Below are 23,022 nucleotides of genomic sequence, written 5' to 3'. Positions count from 1 at the left end.
GGTGGGTGCTGCGTTCCTAGTTTGTTCCCCTCTGGAAACACTAGTAAAGTGAACCCCTCCCCTATCAGTCTTGCTTCATTTGTGCTCTGTCAGATGAATGACAGCTGTGTGGCCTTCCCACTTATCAAGGATCTGGCCCAATAGGTCAAAAATGTTCTTCACACTTAACCTTGCTGTGTATCAGCTTACAACAACCATCATCATACTGCCTTTGAAAACCCACAAAAATGGTTGAGTCACTGTGTGGACTAGATAAGGCTGCCCTTGGCTCATGGCCTAGCACAAGAAAGCCTCATGAGGAATGGTACCTTCTGTTCTGAATGGCAGAAACAGAATCTGCAATATGTTGTGAACTTCCCCAAGACCTATGGGTGAAGGGCAGTATACATATCAATAAGGCAACAAGTATGAAAACATCTACTTCCCATTTGCAAAAGCAGCACCCAACGTAGCATAGGATGTCGTGAAGATGTTATTGCCACCCCTTTTTCCTGCTACTTGGCCTACTGTTGCTTTTATTTTATTTAAATTAAATTTGTCAAGTCACTGTTACCCCAGGACAACCCAAAGCAACTTGAACACAACCAAGCAAGACACTAGAGTCACAACATTTTGCTGGTGCGGAACACATGTTTAATGACCCAGAGGAATGGACGCTTCGCTCCCTGTTAGAAGCCAGGTTGCTCAGAACAGCTGTTTAGAAAAGTCACGAGGTAATATTGTTCAGATAAATGAAGGCCTCCAACCTTCTGCAGACACTGAGCAGAATTCAGTTTAGTCATGACTCAGGTCCAGAAAATGGACTTGTCCCTCCTTCAGAACAATCAGCAGTTGAGCTGCAGATTTGGAAACATCTAAGTGTTATGCATTCGTCCATTGCAGGGCAAAAGGCCAGGCCACGTGTGTGAATGGGTATGGTGCAGTAACACCCTGTGCGGCAATCCCGCAAATGTCATCCTGTGCATGACCAACACCCGTGTCCACAATTGACTGGTGTGTGTGGCTTGAAGGCCTCAGGCTGGAAACACCCCCTTGGCAGATCAGTCTTCTTGGTCCACCCTTGAAGTCAGACAGCCGCCTCCGCAGAGCTGCTCGGGTCTATAAGGATATATTTTTTCAACAAGTTGGGAAGCGGGAGGGCCTTGACTTTTTCATCGATGGGCCAGGGTCTGAGATGCTGCCGCAGGGAAACCCGGCACATCTGCTTCAAGGTAGGAGGGGAGTGTTCCAGCTGCTTCAGGCTGGTGAAGAGGTCTGAGATCCTCTTCCTATGGAACCCACTGAGGTGGCTGAGGTTGATCTCAAAGTTGATGGGCAGCTTGATGGTCTGGGAGCTTGAGGCCATGAGCTCCAGCACCGTCTCGGCCTTCTGAAAGAGGTCGACGGAGAAGGCGTCGTCCTCTGACCCGCTCAAGTGGGAGCAAAGCTGCTCGAAGATAATACTGAAGCCTGACCAACAGGCAGGCCCATGGAGGGTGCAGTTGTATGACGCCCCAAACTCCAGGAGGAAGCGCAGGAGGGGAAAGTGGAGCCGGAAGTTCTTCAGGCACAGGTGGGTGAGGGACTCATAGGTTGGGCACGCACTAGGGTTGGCCCCATGGGTCATCAGCAGCTGAGTGACCTGGAAGCAGAAGCTCTTGATGGTCCGGACCTCCTCTTCGTCACCTCCCACTGTCTCTCCAAGGAGGAAGATGATGTAGGAGAAGACGCTGTCACCATCTTTTGTTGTGGCCTTCACATTGGCTCCTGATGGGCGGGAACAATACAGAAACAGGCAGTTTAATTTTTTTTTTCAGTGACCGTTGGCATCACCACCACCATTTTCCTATTTTCCCCAATCAATTTTTACTAAAAGTATTCAACAACATAAAAGCCAAACTAAGGAAGAGAAAGAGAAAATAAATATAAGGCCCTCTATCGCAAATATATCTTAACCCTTATTTAAAGTAATACCAAAGACACTTAATAACATGTTTAGAATAGTGCTGGAAGTACAGTGGTACCTCTGGTTATGAACTTAATTTGTTCTGGAGGTCGGTTCTTAACCTGAAACTGTTCTTAACCTGAGGTACCACTTTAGCTAATGGGGCCTCCTGCTGCCGCTGCACTGCCGCTGCACGATTTCTGTTCTCATCCTGAAGCAAAGTTCTTAACCCAAGGTACTATTTCTGGGTTAGCAGAGTCTGTAACCTGAAGCATCTGTAACCTGGGGTACCACTGTATTTGAAGTTGAGAATATATTGCAGCAATGCATGATTATTTGTATTTCTTTCAATAAACCTAAAATAAAGAATAATGTTCTTCAATACATATACCGGTATATCTTGTTTGCCTAAGTAATCCATTATCTATATAGATCATGTATCTGTAACAATAAATTTGGATTAATCAGTGCTTGCACTTTTATCATTCCAGCCCACCCAGGCAGGTCGTTTTAGGGAGAATGCCGTGGGCTGGCAAGAGGGTGCCAGCCTTGATCCCTGGTTCACATTCCTGCTCTGAAAGCACTGATAGTTTTGCACTGGATCTGGACCCCTGGAGAAGGAAGCAGCAGGGCTTGGTGGGGTGGGCGGGTGGAGGAAGCTCACCTCCTTCCAACAAAAGGCGAATGTTTTCCGTATTGTGGATCTGAACCCCATCACTGCTGGCTAGAGCATGCAGCAGAGCGGTCTTTCCTGGGGAAGGAGGGAAAAAGAGCATAAGAATGTGAGAGGAGCCTGTATGGGGCCTATCAAGCCCAGCCTCCTGTTCTTGAGTGACCAACCAAAGGCCCACAAGCAGGAGCCAAGGAGGGAAAGGGGGAAAGGCCAAGCCCAGGAGGATGGAGGCAACTGACCATGTTTATCAACTGCATTGACATCGGCTCCAAGTTCCAAAAGTCGCTTTAGGCAAGGGAGACGTTCTGGCTCTTCGCTAGCCAGATCTAGGGGGCTGCTTTCATGAACCTAAGGAGGAATGGGATAGAGGAAACATAACTGGCTGCTTTTATTGATGCCTTTACTGCAGCAGTGATGAATTTCTCCTAGTTTGAGGGCTGCTTTCCCTCTTCTGCAGAAAGCAGCTGGCACAGTGAATGTGAATTTCCCCTCTATGTATATGGTCAGCTGGGTTCTACACGCGCTCGGACATCTGTGTCCTTCAACCGGGCAAGCAAGTGACGTGAGCAGAGTTGAAGGATTTGTTTCCATCCAGGCAACACTCAAGGACGAAATCTGGGACCCTGGACCCTGCCTTGACCCCTGCTTTCTTGACCAACTATATCTTATCTTATCTTATCCTATTTTTCATACAAGTTCCTTTCTCTAGAAAGGGGAGGGGGAGAAAGTCAACTCACAGCCTTGTGGCAACTTTTGAAAGCTAACTTTTTAAAAGAGCACAAGGTTTTAAACCCTACATGCACATGGCATCCTATGAACAGAGAAGCAAAATTTGGGATGGGATTTTGGATCAGGATCTCAATGGTTCCATATTATTTCTCTATTCCTCCCCACCCCCAGCCTGCAATGTTGTTATCAATCTCCCTCTCCCTTTGTTAGTGCATCTGCTCCTTTCACTACACAGGTGGTGGCCATTTTGGGTGGGGGGTTGTGTTTCTGACCCCTGTATGCGTTGGCAGAGCCCCAGCCCTGTTTTCGGGCCTCTTCTGGGTCGGCAGTGATGAGCGTGATCATGTGCCAATCAGACATGCGTAAAATGGTCGCTGCCTGTATGGTTCCTGCCATACACCAAATATGCTCCTCTTTACTCTGCCCAGACACTCAAGATGCAAGAATAAAGTGGGTCCTAAACAGATGCAATCGTAATTGATCTCAAACCAATTTTTTTAATGCTTGCGTTTTAAATAATTTGTGATCAGGCCACTGAGAAGCCAAATCCATGATAAGAATAATTGCCAGCATGGGGTACTGGTCAGCATGCTGTGCTAGGAGCTGGGAGTGACCAGGGGGCCATGAAGCTAACTGGGTGTAACCTTCGGCCAGTCACTGTGTCTCTGAGTCTGATCTACCTCATAGAGTTGAGAGAACCATCTGCACCACTCTGAGTTCCTCGTGTGTGTGTGTGTGTGTGTGTGTGTGTGTGTGTGTGTGTGTGTAAGGTTTGACATCAATGTTAATAATGGAAATAAAAAGGGCAGCAGCTTACCCTGTCTCTCCGGTTGATGTCTGCACCTTCCTGCACCAACAGCTCTACCATGTCCGGCTTGTTCCGCATCACGGCGATGTGCAAAGATGTATAATACGTGATTGGATCTTTTGGAAACACAGAAACACGCATTTATTTATTTATTTATTTATTCACCAATTTGGCACAATTTGTTAACTTGTCACACTGAAACATCCTTACCTTTCTTCCAAGGACCTCAAGGTGACCCGGTTCCCATGCCCTCGCAACAATCCTAGGAGGTAGGCTAGGCTGCAGGTGAGATAGCGACCGGCCCAACTGTCGCTCAAGGGACCTTCGCGTGGTTGCATGGCAAATTGGAACTCTGGTTTTCTAGTTCCACAGCTCTTATCCACTGTGCCTGACTGCCTCTCCTAGCAGGCTAACTGGCTGTTGGTTTTTAGGAAACACTGAGCCCTTGCATGTTCAGGGATGTTATTTTGATTTTCAAGGAGCTTAAGGTGGGGTTCTCTCCCTACCCTGTTCCATCTTCACAACCACCCTGCGAGGTACACTTAGGCTAAGAAACAATGACACTGGCCCCAAGGGTTGCATCCAGAGAGCTTCATGTGGCTGTGTGCATGATTTGAACCCTGGGCTCCCAGGTCTTGTAGTCTGACATCCTAACCCTTGCATCACCCTGCTGCATCGCCTAATAAAGACTCCTGATCATTGGTCCTTTGGATATGGGGACTGTCTGCCCACACAACAAGGCTGTTGTCAGCACTGGGGGAAGAGAAAGATGCTTACCGGTGTTCACGTCAGGCCCGTAATACGGGAGCCAGCAGGCCAGGAAACATCCCCCTACCCATTTCCTCCTCATGGCTCCCAGCAGTCAAAGGCCCTCCTTCCTGGCCCAACTGTCTAACCGGCCTTGCTGGGAGGCGGTCATGTTGTTAGAGAGACAGCCTATGAAGGAACCTCTGTGTGACATCACACACCCATGGGCACCTGAGCCCGCAGCGGCCAGCGCTTTAGAACACTGAAGCTCATGGGGAGGAGCTTAGGAGACAAGGGGTGGAGCTTGGGGAAAAGGAAGGCGGAACCTAATGGCAGAGAGGTGAACCTAGCAGTACCTGACAGTAGAAAAGAGCGACTTAGGGAGGTGGAGCCTAATGGACATCAGGGGAGCAACTACTACTGAATTGAAAAATTATACCCCACTTTTCGCTTCCTCATCTGGGTCACAAAATGGATTATCAGGCCAGGTGAAGAAGAAGAGTTTGGATTTAATATCCCTGAAGGAGTCTCAAAGTGGCTAACAATCTCCTTTCCCTTCCTCCCCCACAACAAACACTCTGAGGTGAATGCGGCTGCGAGACTTCAAAGAAATTTGACTAGCCCAAGGTAACCCAGCAGCTGCATGTGGAGGAGCGGAGACGTGAACCTGGTTCACCAGATTACGAGTCTACCACTCTTAACCACTACACCACACTGGTGGAATAGCCTTTTTTGCCTTTAATACAGGCAATGTCCTATTTGTGTGCGGGTTGCGTTCTGGATCATCACTCGCATAAGCCCCTCAGCACCACCCTGCCTTCCCCCCACTCTGCCCTGTTCCGGTTCTGAAAACGTGCCACACACGTGCATGGCCACACGTTCTTGGAACGCATGCAAAAACGGGGGTTGCCTGTATTGAATTAAAATGGTGTCACATAAAACGGGGCGTTGCAATTCCCAGCAGAAACAAAGAACCAAAACAGGTCGCTCCTAACCAGAAAGGAAACATTTGGGGGGGGGGGGAGGGGAGGAATCATGAAAAAAAATGTATATAAAAATACAGCCTCCATAAATAGCTATCCCAATGATTTCTGTAATTTTAAAATATATGCAAGACCGGAAGCATGAACCCGGTCCCCCTCCAACCTTCAAAGGTGATGTCCGCCCCACCACGCAGGAGGGCTTCTGCGGCTTGGACTACCCCATACTCCGCCATCTTCAGCAATGAATAGCTCACACCCTCTTGGTAGTAAACAGAGTTGGCGTTCCTCTCCAGCAGATTGTTAAGGGCCGCAATCCGCCTGTCGTCTTCTACCACAGCGCTGGGGCTTCACAAGAAAACAAGGCAAATAAAACACCACAATGACCATAGGAGGAGGGCAAAGTTCCGCGGTGGTGGTTTGGTAACGATTAAGAGCCAATCAGTAGTCAGCTCAGAAGGAAGAGCTGTGTGCCAATGAGAAGACATGTCCTTCTGGGCCACATTCTGGGGGCCACATGCCAGCGGTGGGTAGGGCCAGAGTGGGTAGGAGAAACTAATGTGATTTCCCCGCCCCCCTTTACATTAGACCACCAGGTCCATCTAGCTCAGTACTGTGTGCACTGACTGACAGCAGCAACAGCTCTGCAGGGTTTCAGGCAGGGGATATTATAAGTGCCAACTTGGAGATGCCATTAGGGGCTGAACCTGGGTCTTCTGTATGCACATAAGGTCTCTACCCTTAACCATGGCCCTTTCCCTGAAAGGTGGGATTCTGTTTGTGCATTTCATGATTTTTATATACCGCTTGACTGTATAAAACCCTCAAAGATCCTAGTCCTCATAATTCTGAAGAATGGGCTGAATTGAATGAGACCCCAGCTCAGTGTTGTCTACACGGACGGGGAAGCAGCTTCCCAGTTACCTGACCATCATGTCCTGCACCAGAGGATCCATACATTCCAAGATCTCGTCAACTAATGGCTGGTACTCAAAGATGATTCGTCGGAAGCCATGGAGGAAAGGCATTCTGCTTGACTCCCTTCTGTGATTCATTTAGGAAATGGTCTGAGAGCCAATCTAAAGCTGCTTCCTCGGCCTACCAAAAAATAAATTCTTCATAATCATCGCTGTCATTCGCAACCATATGTATCCTACAGGGCTTGTTAGCACATCCTTCCCAAAACCCACAGTACAGGTTAACCATTTAAGTAGGATAGCAATGTTTCAACCCTTCTCTTGCTTCTGCTGCTGCCGTTAAGTAATAAATAGAATAAAATAATATTAATTATAATAATAATGTCCAGACTTTCCCCCAAATTGTGACTAAAGGTGACCGATACAAATTAAAACACAGATCAAATACAGAAAGCTAAAACTTATTTAAAAATAGTAGCTTAATTAATACTATAATAGAACTTAAACAATATGAGAATGAATCTATTGAAATACAGAAATTGATATAGTAAAAACAGCACAGCACTATTTTAAAGGCCTTTTCCCCTGGAGTTCCCCCAGGCGCGCAAGGCTTACGGGCGGCAGCCTGCAGCCTGGAGCGCCCTCCGGAGGACGCCCCGTGCTTCGCGCAGGTGACCGCGAGCCTTGCGCGCCCGGCGGGAGTTCCCGCGGGCTTGCAAGGCTTTCGGGGGGCAGTCTGTTCTAGGGGCTGGGGACGGGGGAAGTTTGGGCTTCCCTCGCCCCAGCCCCGCGGCTGGGGGGGGAATAATTTTTTTTATTCATCCCCCCCCCCAAATGAGGTGCGTCCTATGGGCCAGTGCGCCCTATAGGGCGAAAAATACGGTAATTACCAGCTCTGACTACTCACCTAAGGTAAGGACTGGACGACACCCTTGCCAGGTAGCAAACGAGCCGCCAATGACTTGTGGTAAACATGGCCCCCTGGGCCAGCTGTAAGCCTTTCAGGGCTAGTCATTAGAGGGAACTTTTTGCAAGGCTGTCAGAGATTAAGGAGACAGCCTTTGCCAGGGTCCATCCTTAAGATGCCATAGCAACAAAACAACTTGATGTCTTGCAGGGCTCCTGCTCTCAGCTTGCTAGGACCAGTTGCTACAGGATGGAACTGGGGCCACTCCACCCAGGAGACTAGTAGCTCAAGACATGACGTTCCTGCCTTGGGAAGGAGTGATACAGTGGCAAGTGGAAGGTTACCCCCATCCTTTAAATGCATGTCTTTACGTGGAGTAGCACAGTCATTAAGCTCTACAGGTCTAGAGTTTCCTTGCCCCTCCCATCCTAGATAAGAACTCTCCATTGCAACTGCCATTGCCCTGTTGATATAGAATCAGAGCTGTAGGGCCATTCATAACATAAGAATATTCTTCACAACTATGAGCAGAGAAAGATGCAACAGTTAACTGCGCCTATGATTCTATGAAATTATTCCACAGCAAGAGGTATGATCTCACAGCATTCAAAAAGTTAAAGAGACCCTCTCCTTATCAAGAAGGCCACCTGTAACTTTTCTTTCCAGGGGCAGGGTGGGTCTGCATTTCAGATCCACACACCCAAGGAAACTTTTTTTTAATCTACCACATTTTTTAAAATCTACCATGAGGCAAGTTGCAAGGGCTCCATGCCACTCAATGATCCTACACAGTGCCCAGAGAAACTACACCTAGCTCAGTATGGCCAAAACCAGGCATAGGCAACCTTTGGCCCTCCAGATGTTTTGGACTACAATTCCCATCATCCCTGACCACTGGTCCTGTTAGCTAGGGATCATGGGAGTTGTAGGACAAAACATCTGGAGGGCCAAAGGTTGCCTATGCCTGGCCAAAACTGACTGGCAGCAGGTCCACTGTAGGATAGAAAAGCTACATGGCTCCTGGAACCTGGGTTACAGGCGCAAAAACAGAATGGCTATTCCACACCCCGAATGAAGCAGCACTTTCTATTATTTTTTGGTAGAGAATTTATTTGGTTCTTTTTGCAGTTTGTGGCATTTGGAAGGTTGTAACCAGCCACATAGGGACACAGGTGGCACTGTGGGTTAAACCACAGAGCCTAGGACTTGCCAGTCAGAAGGTCAGTGGTTCGAATCCCCACGACGGGGTGAGCTCCCGTTGCTCAGTCCCTGCTCCTGCCAACCTAGCAGTTCAAAAGCACGTCAAAGTGCACGTAGATAAATAGCTACCGCTCTGGTGGGAAGGTAAACGGTGTTTCCATGCGCTGCTCTGGTTCGCCAGAAGCGGCTTAGTCATGCTGGCCACATGACCCGGAAGCTGTACACTGGCTCCCTCGTCCAGTAAAGCGAGATGAGCGCCACAACCCCAGAGTCGGTCACGACTGGACCTAATGGTCAGGGGTCCCTTTACCTTTACCCAGCCACAGCAAAACAGGTAGTACAGAGCACAGTGGGACTTATGTTTAGGCATGTATAGGACAGTAACACCCAGTGAACATCATGGCTAAATGGGGATTTGAACCTGGGTCTCCCCAGTCCTAGTCCTACAGACTCTAACCACTACACCACACTGCTCACACTGGGGTTCAACCTTTTTCTTCCACTTTGCAAAGTCGCAGCTTCTGTGATAGGTGCTGCTGCTAGTGAAGGGGCACTGCCTCACTCTAGCCTAGTCCATGTCCACATAACACGATTATTTTCAAAGTTCTGATGTTTTCATTTCTGCCAAGGAAATCACTTCCCTGTAAATGGTACAGGAGCACTCATGGAAATCTTTTTTTTTTAAAGTAGGGAATGCTGCACCATTTCAAGAGTCTTTCTTTCTTTGAATGTTTGGCCCTGCCAAACTACCACTGCCCCCAAATTACCACTGCAGCTGTACTGTAGCTTGTTAACTCCACGAATCTGGCTAAAAGGAAGTCCGTGGAAAAGGTTTAAAGGGAAAGGCTACCCTTCTGACAAAAAAAAGGGGGGGGAGTTTCCCCAAGAAAAGGCATTTTACTTCGTTTTTCACTTCCAGTAAAAAAACCAACGACAACTGCAATGAATGCTAACCACCTGGGGTAAAATTCTGAATGGGGCAAACATTCTAATGACCAAGAGCAGGTGTGGAGGACGCTGTTTCCCCTACCCCTGAATGTTGCTGAACTCCAACTCCAACCATTCCTAGCCATTGCCACGACTGCGAGGGCTGACGAACTATTCCCCATCCCGGGACTAATGAGCTATCCAGTTTAGCCTGCTTGTTTTTCTTGCACTTAGTAAACAAAGCTAAAAAGTTTGAACCTGCCAAGCTAATATTTATTTTCACGTGGCACCTGCTTTGTCATCATCACTACATGAATTTGTGACATTTATCTTTCCCCCATAGAAATACCATAAATCCCCCTGTCCCCCTCCCCCCACCGCCAGTATGGGCAAGAAAATCAACGCAGACAAAGTAAGGTTTATACGCAGCAAAATACAAATGATCAAACAAAAGTCAGCATCTCGGTAAATTGCCACCTGCTTCCAAAACCCTGCTTCCAAAACCAGTCGCTACAAACATGGGAACGAGCCCACCTCACAAGGCTGTTAGGAACGATTTCACGGGCAGGGGAGCTTTCTCGAACCAAGCGTCTGAACTAGCTTGAAGTGCTCTGTAAAATGGAACCAAATTATTACTACGTTCAGTATGGATAACCAGAGCAGCCTTCTCTCCCCGCCACACACCATGCCGGAAGAATCCCTTTGCGCGTCCGAAACCCCCCGTCTGCAATTCCGACAACCCTAGTTTGCAATTTAATTTTTTTAAGAGCCCTACAGTTAACGATTAGCAAGATTTTTAAATTCTGTATTTTCAAGTAACTTAATAAATGAAGCCTTTTTGCTAAAACCAGCAAAAACAAAACCCCTGTAATCAAGGTAGCCCATTAAAAGGTTTATTTCAACCACCTTCCTCTCCGCAAATTCCCAACTCCCATCCCGTCCTATTGGTCCCACGTCTCCTACCTGCACGGCGTGCCTCCGGGTTAGCAGGAAGCGGAAGGATGCCGAGCTCTTGAGTTGCACTTTTATACAGTTTGCAGCCAACAGCTGCAGCTCTCTCTCTCTCTCTCTCTCTCTCTCTTGGTTGCTCGCTCGGTCTCTCGCTCGCTCTCGCTCTCCCCACAGTTTCATGTATCTTTTCATCTAAGTGCCCTCTGCAGGCTGGAGGTTTTGGTTTAAACCGCTGCCGGATCAAGCGGCCACCAGGGGGCAGACTTCCCCAGCGGAAAGGAAGATAGTGTACAGTACGGTGGTACATCGGGTTACAGATGCTTCAGGATACAGACTCCGTTAACCCAGAAGTAGTACCTCGGGTTAAGAACTTTGCTTCAGGATGAGAACAGAAATCGTGCTCCGGCGGCCTGGCAGCAGCAGGAGGTGCCATTAGCTAAAGTGGTGCTTCAGGTTAAGAACAGTTTCAGGTTAAGAACAGACCTCCAGTACAAATTAAGTACTTAACCTGAGGTAGCACTGTACATCTATAGGCTCAGTTGACCTGGAATAATTATTTTTAATCCACTCTTTACAAACATTAAATGCATGCAGGCTTCAGCTCCATGGCTGGAATTGCAGCTGCTTAAGTCTTGCTTGATAGGGTTTTATCAGAGCTCCCACCATAAGTTATTTCAGTCCCAGCCTTGTAAATGTGTACCCCACCTTAAGCTCCTTGAAAAGCAGAACAACATCCCTGAACATGCAAGGGCTCAGTGTTTCCTAAAAACCAACAGCCAGTTAGCCTGCTAGGAGAGGCAGTCAGGCACAGTGGATAAGAGCTGTGGAACTAGAAAACCAGAGTTCCAATTTGCCATGCAACCACGCGAAGGTCCCTTGAGCGACAGTTGGGCCGGTCGCTGTCTCACCTGCAGCCTAGCCTACCTCCTAGGATTGTTGCGAGGGCATGGGAACCGGGTCACCTTGAGGTCCTTGGTAAGGATGTTTCAGTGTGACAAATTAACAAATTGTGCCAAATTGGTGAATAAATAAATAAATGTGTGTTTCTGTGTTTCCAAAAGACCCAATCACTTATTATACATCTTTGCACATCGCCGTGATGCGGAACAAGCCGGACATGGTAGAGCTGTTGGTGCAGGAAGGTGCAGACATCAACCGGAGAGACAGGGTAAGCTGCTGCCATTTTTATTTCCATTATTAACATTGATGTCAAACCTTACACACACACACACACACACACACACACACACACACACGAGGAACTCAGAGTGGTGCAGATGGTTCTCTCAACTCTATGAGGTAGATCAGACTAAGAGACACAGTGACTGGCCAAAGGTTACACCCAGTTAGCTTCATGGCCCCCTGGTCACTCCCAGCTCCTAGCGCAGCATGCTGACCAGTACACCATGCTGGCAATTATTCTTATGATGGATTTGGCTTCTCAGTGGCCTGATCGCAAGCTATTTAAAACGCAAGCATTAAAAAAATTGGTTTGAGATCAATTACGATTGCATCTGTTTAGGACCCACTTTATTCTTGCATCTTGAGTGTCTGGGCAGAGTAAAGAGGAGCATCTTTGGTGTATGGCAGGAACCATACAGGCAGCGACCATTTTACGCATGTCTGATTGGCACATGATCACGCTCGTCACTGCCGACCCAGAAGAGGCCCGAAAACAGGGCTGGGGCTCTGCCAACGCATACAGGGGTCAGAAACACAACCCCCACCCCACCCAAAATGGCCACCACCTGTGTAGTGAAAGAAGCAGGTGTACTAACAAAGGGAGAGGGAGATTGATAACAACATTGCAGGCTGGGGATGGGGTGGGATCCTGATCCAAAATCCCCATCCCAAATTTTGCTTCTCTGTTCATAGGATGCAATGTGCATGTAGGGTTTAAAACCTTATGCTCTTTTAAAAAGTTGGCTTTCAAAAGTTGCCACAAGGCTGTGAGTTGACTTTCTCCCCCTCCCGTTTCTAGAGAAAGGAACTTGTATGAAAAATAGGATAAGATAAGATATAGTTGGTCAAGAAAGCAGGGGTCAAGGCAGGGTCCAGGGTCCCAGATTTCGTCCTTGAGTGTTGCCTGGATGGAAACAAATCCTTCAACTCTGCTCACGTCACTTGCTTGCCCGGTTGAAGGACACAGGTGTCCGAGTGTGTGTAGAAACCAGCTGACCATATACATAGAGGGGAAATTCATATTCACTGTGCCCGCTGCTTTCTGCAGAAGAGGGAATAGAGCCCTCAAACTAGGAAAAATTCATCACTGCTGCAGTAAAGGCATCAATAAAAGCAGCCAGCTATGTTTCCTCTATCCCATTCCTCCTTAGGTTCATGAAAGCAGCCCCCTAGATCTGGCTAGCGAAGAGCCAGAACGCCTCCCTTGCCTAAAGCGACTTTTGGAACTTGGAGCCGATGTCAATGCAGTTGATAAACATGGTCAGTTGCCTCCATCCTCCTGGGCTTGGCCTTTCCCCCTTTCCCTCCTTGGCTCCTGCTTGTGGGCCTTTGGTTGGTCACTCAAGAACAGGAGGCTGGGCTTGATAGGCCCCGTACAGGCTCCTCTCACATTCTTATGCTCTTTTCCCCTCCTTCCCCAGGAAAGACCGCTCTGCTGCATGCTCTAGCCAGCAGTGATGGGGTTCAGATCCACAATACGGAAAACATTCGCCTTTTGTTGGAAGGAGGTGAGCTTCCTCCACCCGCCCGCCCCACCAAGCCCTGCTGCTTCCTTCTCCAGGGGTCCAGATCCAGTGCAAAACTATCAGTGCTTTCAGAGCAGGAATGTGAACCGGGGATCAAGGCTGGCGCCCTCTTGCCAGCCCACGGCATTCTCCCTAAAACGACCTGCCTGGGTGGGCTGGAATGATAAAAGTGCAAGCACTGATTAATCCAAATTTATTGTTACAAGATACATGATCTATATAGATAATGGATTACTTAGGCAAACAAGATACAGTGGTACCTCTGGTTACGTACTTAATTTGTTCCGGAGGTCCGTTCTTAACCTGAAACTGTTCTTAACTTGAAGCAACCCTATAGGTAATGGGGCCTCCCGCTGCTGCCGCGCTGCCGGAGCACGATTTCTGTTCTCATCCTGAAGCAAAGTTGTTAACCCGAGGTATTATTTCTGGGTTAGCGGAATCTGTAACCTGAAGCATATGTAACCTGAAGTGTATGTAACCCAAGGTACCACTGTATACCGACCGGTATTTGTATTTAAGTACACTATTCTTTATTTTAGGTTAATTGAAAGAAATATGAATAATCATGCATTGCCGCAATATATTCTCAACTTCAAATACAGTGGTACCTCAGGTTACAGATGCTTCAGGTTACAGACTCTGCTAATCCAGAAATAGTGCTTCAGGTTAAGAACTTCGGGATGAGAACAGAAATTGTGCTCCGGCGGAGAAGCAGCAGGAGGCAGCATTAGCTAAAGTGGTGCTTCAGGTTAAGAGCAGTTTCAGGGTAAGAACGGACCTCCGGAACGAATTAAGTTCTTAACTCGAGGTACTACTGTACATCTATAGACTCCGTTGAACTGGAATAAGGCCTGGGGGCTGGATCTGGCCCAATCGCCTTCTAAATTCAGCCCGCAGATGGTCCGGGAATCAGCATGAGTAGAATGTGTCCTTTTATTTAAAATGCATCTCTGGGTTATTTGTGGGGCATAGGAATTTGTTCATCCCCCCCCCCCGCCCAAATATAGTCCGGCCCCCCACAAGGTCTGAGGGAGAGTGGACCGGCCCCCTGCTGAAGAAGTTTGCTGACCCCTGTAGGCAGTATTGAGCTAGATGGGCCAGCAGACTGCCTTGGTGCAAGACAGTTTCTTTGGTTCTCATTTATTCAAAACCATGAGAACTAGAATCGTGTGTGTGTTATTGGCAGCCAGGGTATCTCCAGGGTAGGTCTAAGAATACCTTCTGGGAGGATGTCTAAAAATCTCTAAGGAAAGAGAGTCTGCTGGCTTCCAGGGAGTGTGTCCTAAATCTTTCCCTCTCTGCCTGGAAGTGAACCTGTTGGTTTAGATCTGACCCTCTGGAAAAATCAGAAATCAAATCTGCTTCATCATCTATGTGACAGACTTTATAATACTTGTAAATAATAATAATAATAATAATAATAATAATAATAATAATAATAATAATATATTTATACCCCGCCCATCTGGCTGGGTTTCCCCAGCCACTCTGGGCGGCTTCCAACAAAACACTAAAATACAGCAACTTATTAAACGTTAAAAGCTTCCCTAAACAGGGCTGCCTTCGGATGTCTTCTAAAAGTTTGGTTCAGTCATACTTCGGGTTGAAGACGCTTCGAGTTGAGCGCCTTCGAGTTGCGCTCCTTGGCAACCCGGAAGTAATGGCGCTCAAAATGACGTCACGCGCATGCGCAGAAGCGGCAAAAAGCGGCACGCATGCAGACACACCGTCGCTAGTTATGTTTACTTCTAGATACGAAGGGGGCTCCAAAACAGATCCCGTTTGTATCTAGAGGTACCACTGTAGTTGTTTTTCTCTTTGACATGTGGTGGGAGGGCTACCTGATTGTCTTGGGCTGCTCTACTTTGAGTAGGGCCAGGATTGGTGTTATATGCTCAAAGCGTCTTGTCCTGGTGAGCAACTCAGCCACTGAGTTCTGTACCAGTGGAAGTTTCCAAACCATCTTCAAAGTTGCAGTAATCTAACCTAGAGGTTACCAGAGCATAGGCAGCAGATGTTAGGCCATCCCTGTCCAGTTAGAGGCACAGGTGAGTCACCAGTCAAAACTGATGGAAGGCACTCCCGTCTAGGGAACTGCCCACTAAGAGTGCTTCCGTCTTACCGGGATTGAGTTTGTTGGCTCTCATCCAGTCCATTATCGAGGCAAGATAACTATGTATACGTTTAGTATTGCAGTTCTGTTTTGCAGTTGCATTATTGTGTATTTCTTATTTATGTTATTAATTGCCAACAGTTATAAAATTCTTATCAAATATTAGAAGGGTCTGTTATCTGCAATAAAACCATGATAATACATCCACATTGCTGCTGCCTTCTGCCTTGGGGTTAGTTTTCTGGGGCCGGAGGAAATAGGTCGAGGGGCTTCTGAGTAATTTGAACCCATACCCCTAAGGCTGCTCAGAGAGGCAAACAGAACTTCAGGAAGGCATCAATCACACCCCAACTGCATTTCCCAGCCTCCCCCACAGCCCCATATTTATCTTTCTACTACATTCCTGACAACCGGATAGCTTTTCAGAGAAGTTTACTTAAGGCCTGGTCAGAAAAGTGCTGAGGGCACCATGGCAGGGCCCTTGCGCTCTCTCTCTCTCTGCTGAATGCAAAGAAAGTGAACTGTGAGGGAGCCACATTTAGAGAATGGCCATAGCTCAGTGGCAGAGCATCTGCTTTGTGTGCAGAAGGTCGTAGGTTTAGTCCCCAGTGGCATCTCCAGGTAGGGTTAGGAATATCCCCTGCCTGAAACCCTGGAGAGCTGCTGCCAGTCAGTGTGGACAACGCTGAACTAGATGGACCAATAGTATGGCTCATTATATGGGACTTTCCAGTGTTCCTGTTTAATTCAGCCCTTTATTCAGAATGATGAATAATCTTGCTTTCTGTTTAGCGGAAGGGTCTTGGCTCTGTGGCCAAGCATCTACTTTGTGGTCAGAAGGTCCCAGGCTCAACCACCAATGGCATCTCCAGGTAGGGCTAGGAAAGACTTCTGTATGAAACAGTGGAAAGCCACTGCCAGTCGGTGTAGACAGTACTGAACAAGATGGAAGAATGTTGCCTCAGGAGAGGGAGGAAAATTCTCAGGGATGATTCACACCCTGGCCGGCACTTTCTTGATCTCCTGCCCTTAGACAGAAGATATAGACTCATGATTAGTCGCACCAACAGGGTAAAGAACAGCTTCTATCCGTGGGCTGTTAGGCTGCTGAATGAAAAGATAACAACAGGGCAACTGACTTTTGACTTTGGTGTGTGTGCCTCAGTTAAAGAGGGGAAATAAGACTAAGAGAACTGAATGTGAGGTGCTCATGTAATCTAACTGTATACAAGTTGTACAAGTGACAATAAAGTATTTCAATTTCAATTATTTAATTCAGTCTCTTCTTCAGAACTATGAGGGCTAGTATCTTACTTTTTAGAAGAGTAATCTCAATGGCAGTACACATGTTTTGCATGCAGAAGGTCTTAGGTTCAATCCCTGGCGTCTCCAGGCGGGGTTTAAGAGCCTGTTGGATCAGGCCAATGGCCTATCTAGTCCATCATCCTGTTCTCACAGTGTTCTCACAGTGGCCAACCAGATGCCCCAAAGGGAAGCCCACGAACAGGACCTGAGCACAAGAGCCCTCTTCCCTTCTGTAGGTTCCAGCATCTGGTATCCAGAAACATTACTGCCACTGACCATGGAGGCAGAATGTTAAGTTGTCGGTGAACATATCAGATGACACAGCGATTCTTCAAACAGCTCTCGTTTATTCACAGGCCAGAACAGAACTGAACTGAAGGATTCAGTCAGCCTGCTTATATAGAGCTCCAGTACAGCGTAACTGTAACAACTTTCTAAAACTATCCAATCACTGAACGTCACTTTCGATCCCTTATTTGCATAACTATCTACAGTATCCCCCTCCGGGCCCAGGGTGAGAACTTCAGTACATAACACAGAACATGACCACTGTGCCTAGTGGCCTCCTCTATGAATTTCTTCAATCCTCTTCTAAAGCTGCTCAAGCTGATGCCCATCACTGCATCCCAACATCCCTTGCCTGAAACCCCAGAGAGCTTCTGCCAGTCAGTGCAGGCAGCACTGAGCTAGATAGACCTAATGCTCTGTCTATGTTCTCCCTAGCTTCTTCCCCTTGATGCGTGGACAGATTTAGGATCCCAGAAGAGGTGGGCTTGATCCTCCACAGCCTGGCCACTTAAGCTGATTCACCAACAGTGGGGTAGTTGAAGTTGGGGGTGGAGTGGGAAAGAAAAACAACACCAACAACAGTGGGGCTAGTTGCTGGAGGGGCAGGGGCTGCATTTGGCCCTCAGACCAGAGGTTCCCTCCTGGTAAAGGGCCGATAATTTAGGTGCTCCTCTGTGGCATCAAATGGGGATTCAGACACTGCATTTAACTGCAGGGTGAGCGAAACAGCCAGAAAATAAATGGGGCCATGTAGAAGAATTTGAGCCTATTTCATTCACAGGTATATTTTTGAAAAGCCATTTCTGCACAGCTGTTAGAAAGATACAAGAGGCCTGTCATCCCTCTGGCTTTTCCACAGGCCCATTCAGGGGGGAAATTTGTTGGACCTATTCTCTACTGCTCAGACTTAAGGCTGTTAAGAGCACAGGAGCCCTGCCAGGAAGAGAGCTGGCAGCAACACTGACTAATAGAGTAGGAGTCTCACTGGCTTCGCCTTTTTCTTTCCATCACAGACTTGGAATTTCCAGGCACTCCTATGTTTTGGACAGTGAAGCCAAGGGAGGGAACTTGATTGCCTCTTATTTCGTTTGCTCCCTTTCTGCAATCAAAACGGGTTGGTTTTATTCTTTAGACTCAGACAAATTCCCAGTGGGCAAGAGGGCAGAAATGGAAGAGTTCTGAGTGATTCAGCATTATTCTGAAAATGCTGTCGTGAAATCTTTCCTTCCATGTCCAAGGCAAGAGGAAAAGAGAAGGACCAATAGCTCAGTGGTTAGAGCATTTGCTTCCTTCCTTTGGGTTTAATCCCCAATGGCATCCCCAGGTAGCAGAGCCGTTCTTAGGAGTTGGTGAAACCGGACCCTGCAGGGGGCACAGGGCCACCACCACAACACCATAGTCCTATCAGACTATATGAGTGGCAATGTGCCACTGCTGTTGCAGCTTCTCAATATTCCAGCACACATCAGCACATAGGTGTGCATTTTTGGGGGTCTTTCCTCCTCGCCTTGCCCTCACACTGGATGCTTTAGGTACATAATAATAATAATAATAATAATAATAATAATAATAATAATAAATAAAATTTCTTTATATCCCCAGCCAAAGCCAGGCTCAGAGCAGCTAACAACAGTAAAATAATACCCTTAAAGGTAAAGGGACCCCTGACCATTAAGTCCAGTTGCGGACGACTCTGGGGTTGTGGCGCTCATCTTGTTTTACTGGCTGAGGAAGCTGGTGTTTGTCCGCAGACAGCTTCCAGGTCGTGTGGCCAGCATGACTAAGCCACTTCTGGTGAACCAGAGCAGCACACGGAAATGTCATTTACCTTTCTGCTGGAGTGGTACCTATTTATCTACTTGCACTTTGATGTGCTTTCGAACTGCTAGGTTGGCAGGAGCAGGGACAGAGCAATGGGTGCTCACCCCGTCGCGGGGATTTGAACTACTGACCTTCTGATCGGCAAGCCTTAGGCTCAGTGGTTTAGACCACAGCGCCACCTGTGTCCCACCTTCAAGTACTTAAGTCATGTAAAATGTAGGAATTTCTAATGCCGCTATTGTAGTAAATCAGTTTTTTTTTGGGGGGGGGGCGAGACAGTTCCTTGCCAAGGGTGAAAGGAAGCCAGGATACACCTGTGCCAGGTAGAGCCAGGAAAGATTCCTTATTTGAAATCCTGAAGAGCAGTTGCCAGTCAGTGTTGATAACATTGAACTAGAGGGACCAAATGATCTCGCTCAGTATAAGGCAGCTTCTTGTTTAGGCCATCACTTTATTTAGAGACATGAGGACTGGAACCTTAATTTATTTGGGAGAAAGGGCCATAGCCAGTTGCTGGGAATCACAAATGGGGAGAGTATTGCTGTAGCACTTGGGTCATGCTTGGGGGCTTCCCATAGGGCATTGTGAGAAAGTTCCATTGACTCTAATAGATTGACAAGTGAGTAAGCATGCTCCAATTCTTGCACTGCATTATTCTGTGCTTGATTTCACACTGCATGCCTTCTTTTCTATCAGGGATGAGAATTGGGGGTTATACCAAAGAAGTGATGTGTAGGGATTCTTGTATGTTTTTAAGGGAGAGGGATTCAGCTAGATAGGGTTGGCTCGATATAGATGTTCCAGAATGGACAGGAAAGGTATACAGCTTTATTCCAGTATAACATTCTCGCAAACAAGTAGCGCAGGAGAGGATCAGAATTTTCCTCTTCCCTTTTTTCCACAGCGAACAGGATGACCTCACAAACTGAAGTAACAGCAATGGAATGAAATTCAACAGTCCAATGTGAAAGGTCAGGCGTTTAAGGGCCAGCAATGAAAGCATTTTTATTAACGGCTGGGGACTCAGCGTATGGGAAACGGGGGAGGGGGGGCCGATCATCAGGAAGATTGCAGCTGATCCCAGGAAGACATGTGAACTTCCTGCCAAGAAGGCAAATGCAATTGTTGGATGCAGTCAGTGGTGGGGGCACTCAGAGAGACAGGGAGGTGTTGAGAGAATCAGAACGTGCCATAGTGGCCTAATCTCCGTCCCAGAGAGTGTTGTAGTATGAATTTGTGTAAGCCAGCTCATACTCTCCAACATTTCTCCAATGAAAATGGGGGTGTTCTATTCCAGGCACGTCCAACTCCCAAGAGACTGTGATGTACTCCCATTATAAAAATACTGGCTGTGATCTACCCATTATTATTGACAGGCAAAATTGTTGAGCTCTTTTGGGGGGGAGCCAAAGCTTTTTCTGGGGGCGGGGGAGAGAGATCTACCGTGATCTACCACAGATGCTCAGTGATCTACCGGTAGTTCATGATCTACCTGTTGGACATGTCCGTATTCAATAGTAGTAGTAGTAGTAGTAGTAGTAGTAGTAGTAGTAGTAGTTTTATTTATACCCTGTCCATTTGACTTGGTTGCCTCAGCCACTCTGGGCAGCTTCCTGCATACATAAAAGCATAATACAGTGGACGCTCGGGTTGCGAACGTGATCCATGCGGCATGCATGTTCGCAACCTGCAGCGGCACATCTGCGCATGCGCGGGTTGCGATTTGGTGCTTCTGCAGGTGCACAAAGCACTATTTAGCGCTTAACCCATTCCGGTACTTCTGGGTTTCGGCGGGTCTGTATCCCGAAAAAACGCAACCTGAATCGTCTGTAAACCGAGGTATGACTGTAAAACATTAAACATTAAACAACTTCCCTATACAGGGCTGTCCTCAGATGTCTTCTAAAGGTTGTATAGTTACTTATCTCCTTGGCTCGGGGGGTTACATAACTCCATACCCTCCAGCATTTCTCAGATGAAAATAGAGACGTCCTAAGGAAAAGCAGGACATTTCCAGATCATAGCAGAAACTGTATAGTTTCTGTAAATCCACAACTGTCCCTGGAAAATCGGGACAATTGGCAGCTGTGGGGCCTCCCCTGTCTCTGGTGTCATGGTGGAGCCATTTGGGTGCTAAGATGCAGGATGAGAGCTAAGCTGAAAGAAAATTAGGGGAAGCAATGGCTAGATGGGCTTTCTTCATGATAATACCTAGGGTGGTCGCTGGGGTACAACTGCCCTGTGTTAGTATTAATAATGAAATGAGTCTTGGTGGACTTGGTAGGGTGAAAGCAAGCCCAACAGTTGGTGGTGCAGACCCTCCAAGTGCCCCTATTTTCCAGGGATGTCCCTGATTTAGAGAAGCCTTCCTGGTTTCTGATTTGATCCCAAAATGTCCCAGTTTTCCTTAGGGTGTCCCTATTTTCACTGGAGAAATGTTGGAGGGTATGGAGTTATCCAACCTCTGAGCTGTCTGAAGGCAATCCTGCATAGGGGAGTCTCCCCCCCCCAAATGTTTAATGTTTTGTTATGTTTTTATATATGTTGGAAGCTGCCCAGAGTGGCTGGCGCAACCCAGTAAGATGTGTGGGGTATAAATAGTAGAATCATTCTGGAATGGGACATCCCTATTTTCATCGGAGAAATGTTGGAGGGTGTGGTGACGCAAGAGCCAATGACAGGGAGAGCTGACTCATTCTAGCTTTGTCGTTGTTGACATCCCTGAAGGAATAAATTAATGTTGGAAACATGCTCATTTGTCACCTTGATTGTGATTATAGTGAGGCGTCTGATCAAGGCCTGTATTTTAAAATGAGCTTAAAGATATATTTGCAAATGTTTGTATGTTTCATGCATACAAACTATCTTCCTGCTCTCCTGAACAAGGGCCCCCCTGATTTATAGCAGTAGCAGGAGACAAGTTTCTTTCTTTTTTTAAAAAAAGATATTTATTGAAAGTTTTTAAGATATAGCAAAAAATGAAAAATAAACATACAAAATAAAAAAACAATTAAAAACACACATTAATTTTCAATAACATAACTTCCGTACACTTATTTCCTCAGACCTCCTCACACCTCCCCTCCTTGTATTCCAATTCAGTTTGTTAGTTCAGCAAATCCTTACCATTAAGCTTTTACTCATTTGTGAATCTTTTTTCATGTCTCCTAAAGCACTGCAGCTGGAAACCACTTAGTTTCTATCCAACATCCTTCTAACATAGGAGACAAGTTTCTCAAAGTTGTAAAAGGAAATTACAGGCTGGGAGCAAATGTTACACTGACCCTACATATTACAGAATACAATCAAGCTGCAAAAACACTAATTAAGAGTTGGTAAATAGTAAGATTTATTGTTTAACAGAAAATAATACCATGTGCCTCCCATCAGACTCCAGCCATATTTTCCTAAGGTTTAAGGTATACTGAGAGAGTTAAAGGGCAATAAATTTTGGGAAGAGTTAATGGGAAAAGCAGCTGGCTGGGAAAGGAGGGGTGTAATCTGAAGAGGCTTCTTTTGAAGCTGTTTTTACTGAGTTCCTTTTTTACTTTGCAAAGGCCTTTTCTTCTAAAAAGCTATCTATGTTATGTATGAGATTTGTTGGCTTAATATAATTATGCAAAGGATTTAGAAAGTAAGAAATGTTAGATTCTTATGTTAGATTCTTATTTCATTGATGGTGTGTGAGAATGTGAACCCAAGATCTCTGTTTAGATAGAATTTAATACCATGATCCATTTGTTTTAGCCATTTGTTTTGGAATGCAGGGGCAACAGGGGCAAAAGGTGATCTGGTAATTAAGGTGCCTTGTCAAGGCAAATGTAAGATATACGGCTACTTGTCTGCCATTTATGGATAGAAGGAAATATAGCTCTTTGTCTCCCATAAAAGGTAATAGGAAATGGGTGTATCTTTTATGATTGGTTCTAGCAAACAGCCAATAGGAATTTCAACCAGGCTGATTGGACAGAGGCAGCCAAAGGAGGAGCAAGGGGGCTGGGCTGAGAAAATATAAGTGCTGGCC

At 46.7% G+C, this 23,022-nt stretch overlaps 2 protein-coding genes across 6 annotated transcripts; one reads left to right on the top strand and one right to left on the bottom strand.

Annotated features, from left to right (window-relative positions):
• Positions 1–610: 610 nt before the first annotated feature.
• LOC310698244 (ankyrin repeat and SOCS box protein 6-like) lies at positions 611–10,960 on the bottom strand. 5 transcript variants are annotated; one of them, XM_083485256.1, is made up of 8 exons: positions 10,776–10,960; positions 10,347–10,423; positions 6,786–6,959; positions 6,028–6,209; positions 4,144–4,250; positions 2,837–2,945; positions 2,589–2,675; positions 611–1,746 (listed from the first exon to the last, which is right to left on the bottom strand). In XM_083485256.1, the coding sequence occupies exons 3-8, from the start codon at positions 6,914–6,916 to the stop codon at positions 1,067–1,069; spliced, it is 1,296 nt and encodes a 431-aa protein (XP_083341382.1). In that variant the 5' UTR covers positions 6,917–6,959; positions 10,347–10,423; positions 10,776–10,960; the 3' UTR covers positions 611–1,066. The 5 variants fall into 5 exon arrangements, with proteins under 5 accessions (XP_083341382.1, XP_083341384.1, XP_083341383.1 ...); XM_083485258.1 differs by lacking the exon at positions 10,347–10,423 and having other exon boundaries at positions 10,776–10,901; XM_083485257.1 differs by lacking the exons at positions 10,347–10,423; positions 10,776–10,960 and adding an exon at positions 10,719–10,739.
• A 480-nt stretch (positions 10,961–11,440) lies between these two features.
• Positions 11,441–13,650, top strand: LOC310698323 (ankyrin repeat and SOCS box protein 6-like). The gene is made up of 3 exons (XM_083485426.1): positions 11,441–11,931; positions 13,097–13,205; positions 13,367–13,650. The coding sequence occupies exons 1-3, from the start codon at positions 11,800–11,802 to the stop codon at positions 13,633–13,635; spliced, it is 510 nt and encodes a 169-aa protein (XP_083341552.1). The 5' UTR covers positions 11,441–11,799; the 3' UTR covers positions 13,636–13,650.
• The last annotated feature ends 9,372 nt before the right edge of the window (positions 13,651–23,022 follow it).

Source organism: Podarcis liolepis, assembly GCF_965112155.1.
Source record: "Podarcis liolepis genome assembly, chromosome: Z".
Lineage (NCBI taxonomy): Eukaryota > Metazoa > Chordata > Lepidosauria > Squamata > Lacertidae > Podarcis > Podarcis liolepis.
This window is presented reverse-complemented; position numbering and strand designations above follow the sequence as displayed.